Source organism: Bactrocera oleae, chromosome 5 (assembly GCF_042242935.1).
Source record: "Bactrocera oleae isolate idBacOlea1 chromosome 5, idBacOlea1, whole genome shotgun sequence".
In the NCBI taxonomy this organism is placed as follows: Eukaryota; Metazoa; Arthropoda; class Insecta; order Diptera; family Tephritidae; genus Bactrocera; species Bactrocera oleae.
The window spans coordinates 68,770,502-68,785,730 of NC_091539.1; the positions used below are offsets into that span (position 1 = coordinate 68,770,502).

At 37.0% G+C, this 15,229-nt stretch overlaps 3 protein-coding genes across 3 annotated transcripts; 2 read left to right on the forward strand and 1 right to left on the reverse strand.

The window, feature by feature from the left end:
- The first annotated feature begins 6,408 nt into the window (after positions 1–6,408).
- LOC106615772 (uncharacterized) lies at positions 6,409–9,718 on the forward strand. Its single transcript, XM_014232105.3, has 3 exons — positions 6,409–6,909; positions 8,853–8,967; positions 9,039–9,718. The coding sequence occupies exons 1-3, from the start codon at positions 6,703–6,705 to the stop codon at positions 9,599–9,601; spliced, it is 885 nt and encodes a 294-aa protein (XP_014087580.1). The 5' UTR covers positions 6,409–6,702; the 3' UTR covers positions 9,602–9,718.
- Positions 9,719–10,703: 985 nt separating this feature from the next.
- Ppt1 (Palmitoyl-protein thioesterase 1) lies at positions 10,704–12,268 on the forward strand. The gene is made up of 6 exons (XM_014232181.3): positions 10,704–10,916; positions 10,969–11,206; positions 11,278–11,436; positions 11,497–11,646; positions 11,708–11,834; positions 11,897–12,268. Exons 1-6 carry the CDS (start codon positions 10,820–10,822, stop codon positions 12,017–12,019), a joined length of 894 nt encoding a protein of 297 aa, XP_014087656.2. The 5' UTR covers positions 10,704–10,819; the 3' UTR covers positions 12,020–12,268.
- On the reverse strand, positions 12,249–14,700 carry LOC106615822 (uncharacterized). The gene is made up of 2 exons (XM_070110682.1): positions 14,676–14,700; positions 12,249–14,551 (listed from the first exon to the last, which is right to left on the reverse strand). Exon 2 carries the CDS (start codon positions 14,481–14,483, stop codon positions 12,468–12,470), a length of 2,016 nt encoding a protein of 671 aa, XP_069966783.1. The 5' UTR covers positions 14,484–14,551; positions 14,676–14,700; the 3' UTR covers positions 12,249–12,467.
- Between the last annotated feature and the right edge of the window lie 529 nt (positions 14,701–15,229).

The window sequence follows — 15,229 nt, forward strand, 5'->3', positions numbered from 1 at the left end:
TATTTGTGAAATGAAAGAATCATAATGGGCTTACAAAAAGAATTAGGCTTCTTCATTCTTCTCAGCATCAGCAATTTTTGATGTATATATTTAAATAATATATATTTTCTCAAATTTAGTATTCTAATTTTTTCGATGGCAACATTAATACCCCCTCCCCCTTCCCTCCCTACACTTACCGACTATCTCCGCCCCTCTGGCTCCATTCTTTTGCAAGTTGTTGCGCCTTTTGTTAAGGCGATTTTCATTAAAAATTCTAATTTAGCTGCTGCGCGTCTGTCACTTTACCAACACCGGCAACAACGCCAGCCTCAAAAACACAAGAAAATGAAGAAATTGCATTGTTTAACTGCCGTCAACATTTCATTTCGTCTGTGCCTTTGATTTCCTTTGTCAGCCAGGCTCAAAGTCTACCCCAATCTCTCCTACAACGGCTTGAAACAAACGCACACACACACACACACACACGCAGCTCACCACCTTGTGCTTTCTTTTTCATTTTCATATTTTTATCCTTTTTGCTCATTCATATTTCGGCATTCATTTATTCAGTTTCCGCATTCGCTTTCTTCCATCATTGCATACTTTTGGGGTGTGGAACAGTGTGAATTGTCTATTTGTAGGCGCCATATCATGCGAAATTAGTTCATCAACCGCCTCCAAAGAGACTGTCACATACGTATCGTGTTGAGCTGCCAATTACCGTTGTTAATTTACTCATATCCTTGTTGAAATTGCCTGCGAGAATTCGAGATTTTACAAATACAAATCGCTTGCATGCAACCGAAATGCACTGGAGAGTCGCCCGCTTTGTTCGCATGTTCGTTGAAATTAAACGTTTTGTAAAATATTTTATACATATATGAGTGTGTATGTTTTCGTAATCATACATCAATTACGTCTTTTACTCTTGGTATATTCTAACAAGTTCTTTTTTGTTAGCCCATCCCTGAAAGACTCATTGGTTGGTTGTGGGAATCTTTTGTGAAAGTGTTAAAAATGTAAGGTGGGGTTTTTCCTAGTTGGATTACGATGGCGACTGGTGTCAGAAAACACTGTTTTAGAGTATATAGTTTTGGCCTTTCTGGCGAGCTGAGACTGGAAGTTGAGTGCAGTCTACCGAAGTTATGCAATCATTGAGATGGTCAACAAAACCGAAATACTAATTATCATTCGTTTACGACTTAATAGGGTTCTATAATCCAAAGTACTTTAATTTATAGCCAATTTATTCCAGCCTCATTTTGGGACTATTTGGGAATTTACTTATTCAAAAATCAATAAGCGCAATATTTAATATTCGTTATTTATGTATGAAGGGGTGTATTTCACAAAAATCAAGAAATACAACTGAGAATATAATATTCAAATCCTGCTTGGGAAATATTTTCACTATTTTCGTTTTCCTACAAACAGTTCTACGTGTACTAAGTTGCGCTTCGTTTTTTCGCACATCACCCAACTTGTTTTAAACTCTTTTTGGGAAATCGAAATCATTACAATATTTCCATTTAATTTACAATAACGGTATTTAGTTCTTATAAACATTCGCTTTTAGGGCACAATAAAAATCTCTAAGCAAGAATCTCATCCAGATTTGGCAATGCTGCTATGAGTATGGAAGTTTCTTTGTTAGAGATAATGCACTTTGTAAGACGAGCTACTTAAAATGTATATATGTACTATCTCAAGCACTCGATTAAATGTGATGTGAACTTAAATCATAACGGTTTATCGACAGTTTCCGACTACCACCTCTTTCAGGCGATGTGGAAGTTAAGCATCATCAGTGACCGGCCAAAAAGATTATCATAAAATTTATTGTACAATTATTTATTTCGCAAAAAAATATATATAATTAAATATAGTTTTCGCAATTCTTAATTTAGAAAATCAAAACTTAATAATAAACTGCTTCATTTTGAAATTATTGCCTTCAAATGCGGAAAGACCAGTGTTTATTGTAGTTTTAAACTTAAATTGATTCCCGAGATATAGATCTAAATAAATATCCTGGCGAAAAAAATTGCTAAAAGCAAAATAAAGCAATATTTGGCAAAATATGTTCGACATGTCTTCGGGAAAGTATTCAGGGATTGTATGGTCCTGTTTTTTTTTATTAAAGTAAGGTAGGAGAACTGCTACCGGGTACTATAGCTTGTTTATAAGTGCCAATATATAATATTAGGCTCATTGTTATTGTGTGTTTGTGTCTATTTGGCTTTTCGTTCTGCAGAAGGAGTATAGTGGTTTCATTTTTACGAATTTCGACAGATGAACCATTATCAATCAGTAAAGATGTTGAGCTCTTCGTCTACAAAATGCGCCGTCTTTTAAGCCGGTAGTAAATAATAATTTGAAAAAATAAAAATAATCACCCTTAATTTTTTTTTAATTTAATCATTTACTGTAATTATTTTGCGAAAACAACATCATTCAAATTGCTGTCTTTTCCTTTGGATAAATACTTGCTTCTTCGAGTATTTTGGGAGGGAAAGCAATGATTTTGGCATTGTTAGCGGATTGTTTTCCCAGAGATCGTCAATGGTCCGTAGTTTGTTTCATAACCTTTGCTTTTTTAAATATGACTCTGGGTGGGTAGTAAATGTCATCTATTTTTGATTTTTGTCACAGAAAAAATTTGATACGAGGTTTGGCTTCAGTATCCTTATTGTTGGAAGCAATAACCGTCAAAGTCCTTGTATTGTCGTCGTATGATCAGCGTGACCAGCTGCGTCGATTAAGCCATGCTCGTCTGTCTGTCTTACGTATATATGCGAACTTATCTCTTAGTTTTTGAGATATCGATCCTTTCCCGCCCAAAAAGCAGCTCATTTGTCGGAATCACCGATATCGGACCACTATAGCATGTCGCTGCCATACAAACTGACCGATCAAAACAAAGTCCTTGTAAGCAAAGCGTTTTCAATAAGACAAGATATCTTTACAAAATGTAGCATAGATATATCATCCAAGGTAACGCTACTACCTCCGAATATATTGTTCAGATCGAACCAGTGACTGATCAAAATCAAAATAAAATATCTTTAAAGCTTTTATGGTGTAAGAAATGCACTTGTGAAGGGTATTACGAGTATAACTTCGCTGCAGCCGAAGATAAGTTTTTTCCGGTTTTACTATCGATATCCAAACTAGTTATAACAACTTATAACTAAATAATAAATTGAGTATGAATTGTAATACTTTATGAAATCAATAGATTATTTGACTCTGAAGCTGGTTTAAATTATGAGCACGTTTTATAAAAATTACGGTTAACATAGTTGTTTTTTATTTTATTTATTTATAGTTAATTTTTATTTTTTTTAATATTTTCCATATATGTATGTGTTGTTGTTTGTGACAAATGTAAACGAAATTTAATCATAAAATACCATTTCCATTATCTGTTCATAATGAAACCAGTTGCACTAAAACAAAAGATGCCACTAAGCAAAAAATTATCGCAACACGCGAGCTGAATGCCGCACCACCCACACACCCACCTACGACACACACACATACACACAACACTTCCGGTGAATGCACCAATCTCGAGACATCAGCTGCCAGTCAAATGGCGCACCAACCAGCCACCCTTCCACCGCACACCGCCCACCTGTACACCAAACACCACTCAGCCGCACACCACTTGCAACGGTGGCCGTCAACCCAACAGTCGACTAATGAGTTTCTGGCTGCATTGTTGTGCTAAAATACCGTTGTTTTTCGTGTTGTTGCCTCTGCTGTTGCACATCAAATTACAAAATTAAAAATGGAGAACAGCGGCAGCTCCAACAAAGTACAACAACAACGAGTGCTACAGAATGTGGCAGCGGCGCTGGCAGCAACGAAACAATATTCATAATTTTAATGAAAAGCGCGCGCCTCTACGCTTTCCCAAAAAAAAAACACAAAAACAAAACGAAACAAAAAACATTTCCGCCGCTCACCTCCTCCCGCTGCACCGTTAATTCAGGCAGCAGGCGCGCTTCCTTGACGCCGTCGCGCGTGCCGGCATCACATTGCTCGCTTATGATTGGCTTCAATTGTGAAATGTTGTTGAATCCACCACTGCCGCTCCGCCTATTGCGGCGCGCAACACCAACAACAACAGCGTTGTTGAAATAATAAATAAATATAATTTTAGCGCAAGCGCTAGGCCCCCCACCCCGCCGTCACTGCTGCCTGTGCCAGTGTGCCACCCGAGCAGGCTAAAAGAATCACAGCAACAACAAGTCATGAAACAACAATACAACAAATATCACCGACACCAAAGCGTACACAACAAGCCAAATGCTCGTGTACACTGATACAATAAAAGTTAGCTGCAGCAAGAACAACACTAAAAAATTAAAACAACAACAACAACAACAGCAACAACGAAACAAAACGTGCAAATGAGAAAATTACATCCCTTCATTTGTTTAACTTTCAGTCACAAATACATTTACACCTATACAACGGCACAGTTGAGCGCACTCACACACACACACGCACATGTGCACTGCCTTGTTTGCAGGGTGTTGGGCGGCATGCTCGCCAAACAATACATTTCTTGGAGCGCAACACAATAGCAATAATAACAATACATGCTCAGCGCTATAAAACACAACAACACGCTCGTCCAGAGGGTGCAACTGCCAGTCCATCGCATATGCACACCCGCGCGCCGCCGCTCTTCCGCCAGCATCACCGCCACAATGTTGTTTATCTCATTGCGCTCATTGTAATTGCATAAACCTGTAAACTACACCCGCCGCTCGGCTACAATTTTTTGCCTGCATTGTTGTTCTTGCTGAAATTGTTGTTATATGCTATTAGTGCCAGCGCGTTGTTGTTGCTGTTGTTAGTTGCCAGCGCGTGTGTTTCATTGGTTGCTACAATTTTAAGTGCTTTTGAATTTCATTACTCACACAGAGAATTTCGCTGCCCCAACATCGTTATCCTTGTGCATATATAGCTGTATATACATATGTATATGTTATATAAATACACAAGTATATATATATGTATGTATGTAGATTTGTAGTACTTATTTATGGTTGCTAAATTTTATTTATTATTTCTGCTCACGAAATACAATAAATAAAGCGATTTTGAGAGCCAACAAGTTGACCAACACAGAGTCACCTCATCTCAGCCGAGTTCAACAGTTGCTCTCTGGGAATTTGTGCTGCAAATCAAGGTAAAGCAAATCACATTGACGTTATACTTCCTTCTACATTGTGTTGAAGTGGTGGAAAGATGGGAAGCAAGAGTGCTTTCTGTGCCAAAGTTATTGTAATGATAAATTATTTTAAAGTTAGTGATACGAGGGTAGCTTAAAGACGACGTGCAATTTTAAGGCAGGTTTCTAACAAACCAAGAATAGAGCAACTTTTTCTACTTCAATTAGTTCACAGTTGGCAAAGAGCGCAGTAACCAGCTGATCGTTTTCTCATTAAGAAAATCAATCTATCACCTCTTGAGCTTTCCAGTTTCATCAAAATCTTTCAGAGTATTATTGGAAGCCAATACAGAGATTTCTTCCATCAAATTCCCGTTGACCATGAGACCGACGCAATTTTGTAAACATATCCGCAACGATGAGTCTAAATTAGCAAATTTTACATGGAAATTCGTTGCTCATGTTTTTCATGTCCTGCCAAACTGGTATCTTGCCGAAACCTTTCATAGTTATGTATATATGGGATGAGACTGAACAAGCGATAAGCTCATTTAACTTTCATCACAGTGCTCTGGAGATATCTGTTTCTGGTAAATGATTGAAATTGGGGGACAATGCCGGAGACTCGGCGATCAGTTAAAAGAGCTGGAAGTCCTTTGAAATCTTTCAACTGCTGCGTAGAGCTGATTTTGTCACACCGATGTTGCATAGGTATTTTGTTATGATATGTATAAGTCATCATCATCATCAGATATCAGACGAAATTTTCTTATAGATAAACGTCCTGAAGGTCAATTCAAGACAATATCGAGACGAATATTCGATCTGTAGCTATATTCGTGCGGTTTTCCAAGAGATGGCATATATGAACATAGTTATAAACTTAATATTTAAGGTCTTTATATAACTTCGAAGTTGCATAAATGAAATTTTTCAACATTTGATTTTAACTGTATTCCCCTTCACCATTTCTAAAGCAACTATACAGAAATATGTATGAGAGAAATTTATAAACAAATCGAATTGTGTTCATTGTTCTCCCAGCGAGTAAAGATTGAACTACTAAGCATCCTCGAGAAACCGATAAGAGAGAGCAGCAGTAAGTGAGCATAAACTTCATGCGTAAGCTTCGGCGCCTAAAAACAGTTTCAATGAATGGCAAATATAAGCATACATAAGCCTAATTATCCCCACGCCTAGTGCATTTACCGCCACCCAGCACCTCACCACAATGCATCAATCGCTTGCCCAACTACTACACACTCACACACACAACACAATTCGACTGACATCAGAGAATGCGTCCTGCGCTTGCAAATGAGCGCCCATAAAGGACACATTAGTGGTAAACGGCGATGCAATAATAAAAGGCACACAATGGCTAAGGATGCGCACAGTCATCTCGTGAACGTCCTGGCGACAACATCAACGCGCAGCAGCTGAAGCAATCGTTAAATCGTTACAGCACGCTTAGGTTGTATTATTCAAGCGCCTTTTTTTTGTGTGAAACTAATTTAAATTTCGGTGAAAAAATGGCGGGTCCATTTCTGTCACCTTTACCGGGCGACCTCTTAACCGAGTATATGTTCGGTCGGCGACGTCAACGACGTAATCGCACAACGTTTACACCTCAGCAATTGCAAGAGCTCGAGGCGCTCTTCCAGAAAACACACTATCCCGATGTGTTCCTACGCGAGGAAGTGGCGCTGCGGATCAGTTTGAGTGAAGCACGTGTACAGGTGAAGCACCACATGGGTTTTTCATTTAAAAACTTTTTTAACAAAATATGAAGAGTGAAGCCGGAATTTGATAAAATAAAAATCTTCTTAAATAATGAATTAATAGTGGTTCTGTAAGTTTATACAGAAATAGTGATTTCAGAAACGAAAACTTTGAAACAACAGTTCTGGATTAGAGCCCTATGTCGCACAACGAAAATCTCTACGATAAATGAAAACATTTTTAAAAGAAAATGTTCCAAACTTCTTTATGAAAATAACAAAATTCCAGTTTCGGAAACAAATCGAACAAAATTTCATAAAAAAAATCATAATACGAGTTTAGTGGGCCGTGAAAATATTTATCGTAAATTATAAGAATATTTCTTTAAAATATTTCTTAAAAATATTTTTAAGATTTTTTTATATGATAAAATTTCGGTTTGGCATTTCTTTCTTTGGTCCTGTTTTTCAATTGCACAATTATTACTTTGTTGATGTGAATTATTTTCTTAATATTTATATAAATTTCCAATGTCAATTGGGATCATGTTATTAAAGTAAAATAAAAGAAATGTTTTATGATATATTTTTTTAACAAATATTTTTACATTCATTAAACTTAATACAAATACACATTTTAATAAAGACAGTGATCTGAATCTCTCTATGTAGTTCCAATTTGTGAAAATCGTTGTTTTTTGGATTATAGTCTAAACAACGAAAATAAAAAGACAATCGTTCAAAAACTCCGACATTTAATATAAAACAATGTCAAAATTACTTCGAATTCGGTTCACAAAAGAATCGACATTCTATTTTTTAAAGTGGTCCTCATAATAATTAAAAAAGTACTCAGAACTCAGTATTTAGACTAGCTTTTGAGTTCTATAGATAGCAACATTAATTTTAAAGGACACGGAAATAACCGTAGGTAATCTACGGAAATCTAGTAGGCACTGGAAATAGTACACATCGCCCTGAATCCAGTTTCTAGAATCGATCCAAGTGTCAAAACTGCTAAAACTACAAGTACATAATTGAGTGACGGTAAATTTCATTTAGAAAGCAGAAACCTTAAATTTTTATCGAGATATAACACGTAATATAATATTTTATATACATTTTTCCTAAATTATTGCTATCAAATTTTTTTGTTTCGCTGAAAAAACATTTCTTAAAAAGGTTACTTGGAAACGACCGTGGTACTCTGAAAATATCTACCTATCCTTAAAGGAATGGATATAGAATAACTCGATCTTCTTGAAAAATCCTATGATATTACTGAAATAAAAACAATTAATCGTGAGTTACGGCCTCCTGAAAAGATTGGCCGATCTTAAAAGATCTAATGCCGAATAACTCAATCTTCTAAAGTACTCGGTATTTTCTTTATTATTATCAAATAAACAATGGTTTTTAACATGATTTTCAATCATCACATCAGAATACATCCCGAAAGATTTTTTAAAAGAACGGAAGCGGTTCAAAGCGGTAACAAATATTAGGTGAAGCTTATAATTCGATTCATAAGCAAAAGGGTCTGCAACTACGAGTACTTCCCTGTCACTTTCTCAAATTATTTTATATCTTTCGAAGCAGCTAAAACGAAGCCATCCACTCCAAGATGTTCTTTATAATTTTTGATCGCGCTAATTTTTTCCGCGAGAGTGTTATGTGCGAGTACTTGAGGAAAATAGAAACCTGTCTGCGTTAAAGACAGTTCCTTTGTAGTCAAATTGAAACCTCTGTATTTATAATTCGAATAAGCTATACAGGACTTTACTACGATACATTGGTGTTAGATTACATACAAGTATAAAAAACTTTGGTTAGACTCTCTATGTTAGTCCGGCTTCACTAGCTCTCTTTGAAATTATTGTAACCTGCACTCCTGTCTGTAGTAGCAGTAGATTTTTTAAACAGTTTCAGTAATGGGCAATTTACATTTTTTCCTTAAACAGGTGTGGTTCCAAAATCGAAGAGCCAAATGGCGAAAGCAGGCTCGTTTACAACTTTTACAAGATGCCTGGCGGATGCGTTGCTTGAGTTTGGGCACGCCAACTGTTATAGCGGCAGGTACCAACAATTCATAAATCTTCCAAAATTTTAATTACAAACCACTTTTACTCTTTTCCACAACCAATCAGGCGATCGTGTGCCACGAATACCCGGCGCGTCAGCAATGAACGGCGCCTCACCAACGGAAATGACAGCGGAAAATCTTACCAGTGGCGCACAAACGAAGGACGGACATCTATCGTCGTCCGATTCAATGCTTGCAGGTAATGGACAATCCATGCCCAGCGATTTTACAATGATGCATCCCGCATTTCAACAACAACAGCAGCAAACACAAAAATTGGACACAGATCAAATGCAGAAGGCGAAAAATGACTCTTCTAATGGCAAAATTCTCAATGGATGCGAGAAGACTTACACGGAGTTAAAATTGTACAAAGAACATCATGGCCATGGGCTCGGTAATGCTTTGCAGGCTCATATGAATATGAATGGTTTGGGTGCGGATCCGGGTGCTATGGCTAATGCTTTGGCGCATGGTTCAGATGAAGGCTCCGATGATTCGGATTCTGAGGAGATCGACTTAACGTCAGGTTCTTGCATAGATTTCTCGAGTAATAAACAACATTTAATACAACAATCACAACAACAACCGATTGGTACAAGTGCTGCAACAAATGGAGTGCATTAATTTTGAACTCAAATCTGCTTATAAATCCTTATAAATAATTTCCGCTATGCTTAGATACCACCTATACATATGTAAATAAATAAAAAGCTAAACCTTACTATATGCAACTCTACAAAAGTTTTTCATTTAAGCGAAGAGAAGGGCTTTTTTGATATGTCTTAAATGAATGCATAATATCTCGAGAAGGTTGTGTCTAAATTTCAAGTCGATAGGTGAAACATTTACGAAGTAATGCGTGTGTTTATACTCGCCCTTTGAGCGTTATACATCAGATTTCAAAACCTTAATGCGTTTTCCCCACAACTCACGTTGCTCCTCATAACTTCAAAATGACTGCACCGATCGTTTTGAAATTTTGAACACTATTTCTAATGTTTACATACGAGGCAATGCTGGAGAAAAATTCAAATTTGTTAATATTTTTCGTTTGCAAAAACAAACTAATCAAATTTTTCGCAAAAAATCGTAGTTTTTCCTTCAAAGTTCTCCCAAAAAGTGAAAAATTTAAATTTCGAATAAGTCCCCCAGCCTTCCCTGGGTAAAACGATTATCTAACGATACAGGTTTGATTTCAAATGATCCAGCACCGAGCTATGAGGGCCACCGCAATTTAACCTTTTCCGAGACGCCCCAGATTAATGCTGCCATTGCCGTATATTTTAATATTTCTCCATGGAAGTTTAGAAGAATATTCTTCAAATATTATATGAAACTTTAATTTATGTTACCTTTGTTTATTAAAAACTAGATTTTAACTGTTTCATAAAGAAAATATTAAAATTGGACGTTGTTTTACACGAATTAACCATACTCCCCCCTTGATTGCACCGCTTTTTCAATTTATAACTTTAAAGAAGTAAAAGTAAAAAAAAATCATAAAAATAATATTTTACATTAATACTATAAATATTAGCTACACATTAAATATTTTTTTTTTTTTTAATTCTAAGGATGAAATCGATTGAAGTTGTACCAGAGAACGTATATCATTTTTACGTTTTTTTACGTTCTCTGGTTGTACCAGTCAAATTTGAACAGAAATACGCCGGAAAAATGCAACCCTACAGATTGTTTATGTTTAAATTACAGATTGATTATGTTTACAGCTGTGATTAGAAATCAATTTCTTTGTTTGAATTTCATAAGTATAATAATTACTGCGATATCTCTAACGAGCAGTGCTATTAATTTTATAATACTCCAAGGAAATAATTGAAAATGATGTTTCTAATAAAAAGCTTGATTATATTACAATTCAGCAATATCATTTTAGCTGCTTCCAATACATTACCAGTTGTACTTTGGCATGGAATGGGTAAGTGGCGTACTTAGATAGAAAGTAATATCAACTCAATAAATATTTCTAGGTGATACTTGCTGTCTTCCCATCAGCATGGGTGCCATAAAGAAATTAATTCAAGCGGAAACAAATGATACATACGTACGGTCATTGAAAATTGGTGGCAATATAGCGCTGGATTATGAAAGTGGTTTCTTCATACATCCCGACGATCAAGTGCGTTATGTGTGTGAACAGTTGGCCAAAGATACGCAACTAACAAACGGCTATAATGCTATTGGCTTCTCACAAGGCGGTCAGTTCTTGTAAGTATTAAATCATAATCAAAATTTTATTGTTATTTATATATGTATGTATCATATTTAAAATACTGCAGGCGTGCCGTGGGGCAACGCTGCTCTTTCCCACCTATGAAAACGCTCATTACAATAGGTGGACAGCACCAAGGTGTCTTCGGCTTGCCAAAATGTCCCTCGCTTACCAGTAAGACTTGTGAACACTTACGGAAGTTATTGCGACGCGCTGCTTACAAAGAGTAAGTTAAAGAAAATAGGTTTAATTTTTCTTTTTTTTTATAGAGTTTTCCTTTAAACAGATGGATGCAGCGTGATTTAGTGCAAGCTACATATTGGCATGACCCACTGCATGAAGAGGAATATCGCCAAAAGAGTTCATTTCTTTCAAACATAAACAATGAAGTGTTTATCAATCAAACTTATATAGACAATTTAAATAAGCTCGAGAAGTGTGTACTAAATGTATATGAAAATGTCTACCGAAAAATTAATGTTTCAATATTTTTGTAGATTTGTTATGGTTATGTTCATGAACGACACTATCGTACAACCGAAGGAATCGCAATGGTTCGGTTTCTACAGCCCTGGACAAGATACGATTATTCGTCCCCTAAATGAAAGTCCTGTATATGAAGACGTAAGCTTAAAAGATGGTTTGTTTGTCGATTTTTTTTTTATTATTTACCTTAACTTTTTCAGCTTGGGCTCAATCAGTTGGGCAGCGATGGTAGACTCATATATCTATCCGTTGAAGGCGATCACTTGCAAATGACAAGCAAGTGGTTTATTGAAAATATTATACCACAACTTAGCAAGAATTAAAGTAAAAAAAAACCTAAATGATCTCCAAATTCGAATTGCGCAAACGATAATACTCCATGACGAACATTTTCTATGCTAACTTGTAATGAATACCAAATAATGTAATATGTTTTAAAAATAGAAATTAATTAGTGGAAAATTATTATCTGCATTCTTAATTGTATTGTAATATTAATTATGTGATTGTAAACTGCACTAATATTCTAAAAAATGCAATAAGAAGCGTATATTATGAATTGAAATGCAAAATTTACCTCTTTTTATTATATATGTATGTATATATAAGTAAAATATACAAAAATTATAGAAATAATCGGCATAATTGCCTACGCAAGTCTCATATAGGCATATAGGTATCGCATATGCGTTTGAGCCATATTCAAATAGTTAACCACCGCCGAATCATTTGTATATTAAGATTGAGTCCACACTAAAAACTCCAAATAACTTAAACGATGTCTGTGCTCTCAATAACCGAGACAATGTCCTCGATAAAATTACACACATGTGTGTAGGTTTGCATGTAGAGCGTGTCACGGAACGCCTTGCGATGACGCAACTCTTTAGTCAGCCACATTTTGATTTCTTCTTCGTCGAGTTCATTTAGCAGCACATCAATATGCTCAGCATCGCCACCCGCGCCCTCTTCTGACGCTTTGGAATAATTATCTATGTACTCCTTCCATGCCGCCTTTAAAAAGGCTTCCTCGATGGTGAGCGTCAACTCTTCCCACTCATCGATGCCCGTTGAGATAATGCCACGCACATACACATAACATGTGCGTTCACGTTCCGTATTATCGAGTATTTTCTCATCGAAGTCTATGGGCGGTCTACCACGCATCTCCTCTAAAATACTTATCATCTCCACAAAGTACAGTGCACGCTTGTCGGGGCTTTCCTGCCGTAAGATAATGGCTTTCAAAGTTTCAATGCTCAAGTCCCAAGCGGGCTCGCGTGGCTTCTTTAAGCGCTGATACAGCTCCTTGAGCAGTTGTATGTCGTGATAGCGTTCGCAGCGATAGCCGGGATTGTAGAATTCGAATAGTTCCAGTTCGGTGAGTGTACGCTTGTAGGGGCAAATCACTTCGGGCAACTTAATCAACGGTGTGAGTGAGGCTAAGCGTGTGGAAATTTGGCGCACCATTGTCGTATTCGATTTATTCAAGACCTCCGTTTGGACAGCTCGAATTTTGGCAATATATTCGGGCGACGGTTTGCACTTACCGCTCAAACGCACCACAACAGCATCCATTTTGCGACAGAAAAATTGGGGATCGATTTTTAGCATCCACTTTTGTTTCGTGATGTCGGCGCGACGCGGTTGAAACTGTACTACCACATCCATGGTTTCGCCTGAAGTCAGGCGAAATGGTTTATGTTGGAAGATGAATTCATCATCGTAGGCTTTCAGTAGACCGGCATTTTTCTCAAAATATGGACGATGCACCCATTCGAAACCCAATACCCTTTTGCCCAAATTCTCCAGATGTAAGACGCGCTTAACAACTTTCTCGAAGGGCTCACACTCGAAACGCACCTCTAGCTCAACATATTTGGAGCTTCGCTTCTCGGTCAGTTGAAAAATATGATCGTTAATCCGCACACTGTATTCGGGTTGTGGCGGTGGCTCCGAAGTGGATGCTGCCTGCGCAGTTGGTTCACAAATTGAGTCTTGTGAGATGAAATGTATTTTTTCTTCACCTATATATTGTATGTCTGCGTTGTGGCGCAACGTATTCATCTTGCTGAAACTCTCACCAACAATCTGCAGTTTATCAATATCCGGATAGAATTCAATTACACGTTCTATGTCCTCGCGCTTTCGTTCGATGCGCTCCTCCAACACTTTGGATCTCAACCAATCGGACTTTTTGTGTCCGCCCTGTTCCTTCGGTTTACCCAACAGCTCTTCCTTGGTTACCAACGGCAAGCCGGTGATCTCGACTACCTTCTCGCCATCACGCTCTGCCTTCGGTAAGGTTTCACGAATTTCATTCACATGCTGGCAGGTGCTGCAATCAATATATTCTGGCAATATGGCTTCCTGCCGGTGCAATATAGTCAATGGATTCAAGCGTTCGGCGTAGTCCATTAAGCGACGCACGGTCTGTTTGTCACGTTCATCAACGGTGACTGCGCGATTGAAGAGCACCTGTGCCGGCGTCTTACCGGTTTTCTCTTGTATGTTCGTCTGCACAAGTTTGCGTTGCTCCAACATATCCTTCCAGTATTTTAGCCGGTTATCATAACTGTATTCGGAGGCCTTTTTTGCCAGGCTGGAGCAATGTGACGAGGATAATTCCACATTGCCGCGTTTATTATCGAATATTTGATTGACCAACTCCAAGACTATGCGTCGATTGTGCACGAAGAGTCCAGGCCGCTCCCCACCCTGTTCATGATGCTCTGTGGAGACCGAGGAGGGCGGAGAGAATGCATTGATGAAGCTGTTGAGCGCCATGTAGGATTAACTTTTACTTCTCGTGTGGTTATTATTTTATTCAGGTAATTTTTTTAATTATGATTGCGCTAAGAAATCGAAAAATACCAGCAAATTTTATAATTAACTTAAATATTTGATATAAATGGCTATGAATTAGTATATGTATATATGTATTTTAATCGAGAAAAAGTTAAAACCTCAAATGCTTACTTTTTAAATGAAAGAAGGTAGTTGATGATAAAAAAAAATGTCTTAATAATGAAGTCACAATGTCAAGAAAATTTCAACGTAATCGACGAATTTCAAAGGCGATGGAAGTCGGTTGTAAATGAGTAAAGAAAACTGATTTCTTCATTTACATATTTATTTCAGTTATCGATCAGTGCAATAGCGAAGTTTCTGTCGGCTAAGTCCAAACACGTTAACGCCCAGCGTAGGCTTCTTAACACATCTCATAGTATTTGTTGTTGCAGAGCTGAGTTTTATTGTTGTTAGAGACGTTAAATTAAAATACTGATCTTTTAAAAGAGACTCTTTAAGGGCACACGCACTCAGTGGGAAATTTCGAAAAAAAAAATTTTTTTGGTTTTTTTATTTTTTGTTAGTCTTAGAAATATACCTTTAAAAGTAACATACTAAATTTTAATGAATAATTCAAAACATTTTTGAATTATAGATTTGTAAAGTATAGCCGCTCAGTACAATTAGCTCCATCAGTTTATCTTTAAACGCGGTTGTATCAAAATTACATTATTCAAATTGGT

Bases quoted from the DNA above. Each gene is read 5' to 3' on its own strand.
- LOC106615772 (XM_014232105.3), top strand. From the start codon at position 6,703: ATGGCGGGTCCATTTCTGTCACCTTTACCGGGCGACCTCTTAACCGAG. The intron at 6,910-8,852 runs GTGAAGCACCAC...TTCCTTAAACAG, and splicing joins TGAGTGAAGCACGTGTACAG to GTGTGGTTCCAAAATCGAAG. The intron at 8,968-9,038 runs GTACCAACAATT...ACAACCAATCAG, and splicing joins GCCAACTGTTATAGCGGCAG to GCGATCGTGTGCCACGAATA.
- LOC106615822 (XM_070110682.1), bottom strand. From the start codon at position 14,483: ATGGCGCTCAACAGCTTCATCAATGCATTCTCTCCGCCCTCCTCGGTC.
- Ppt1 (XM_014232181.3), top strand. From the start codon at position 10,820: ATGATGTTTCTAATAAAAAGCTTGATTATATTACAATTCAGCAATATC. The intron at 11,647-11,707 runs GTGTGTACTAAA...ATATTTTTGTAG, and splicing joins AATTTAAATAAGCTCGAGAA to ATTTGTTATGGTTATGTTCA. The intron at 11,835-11,896 runs GTAAGCTTAAAA...TAACTTTTTCAG, and splicing joins AAAGTCCTGTATATGAAGAC to CTTGGGCTCAATCAGTTGGG.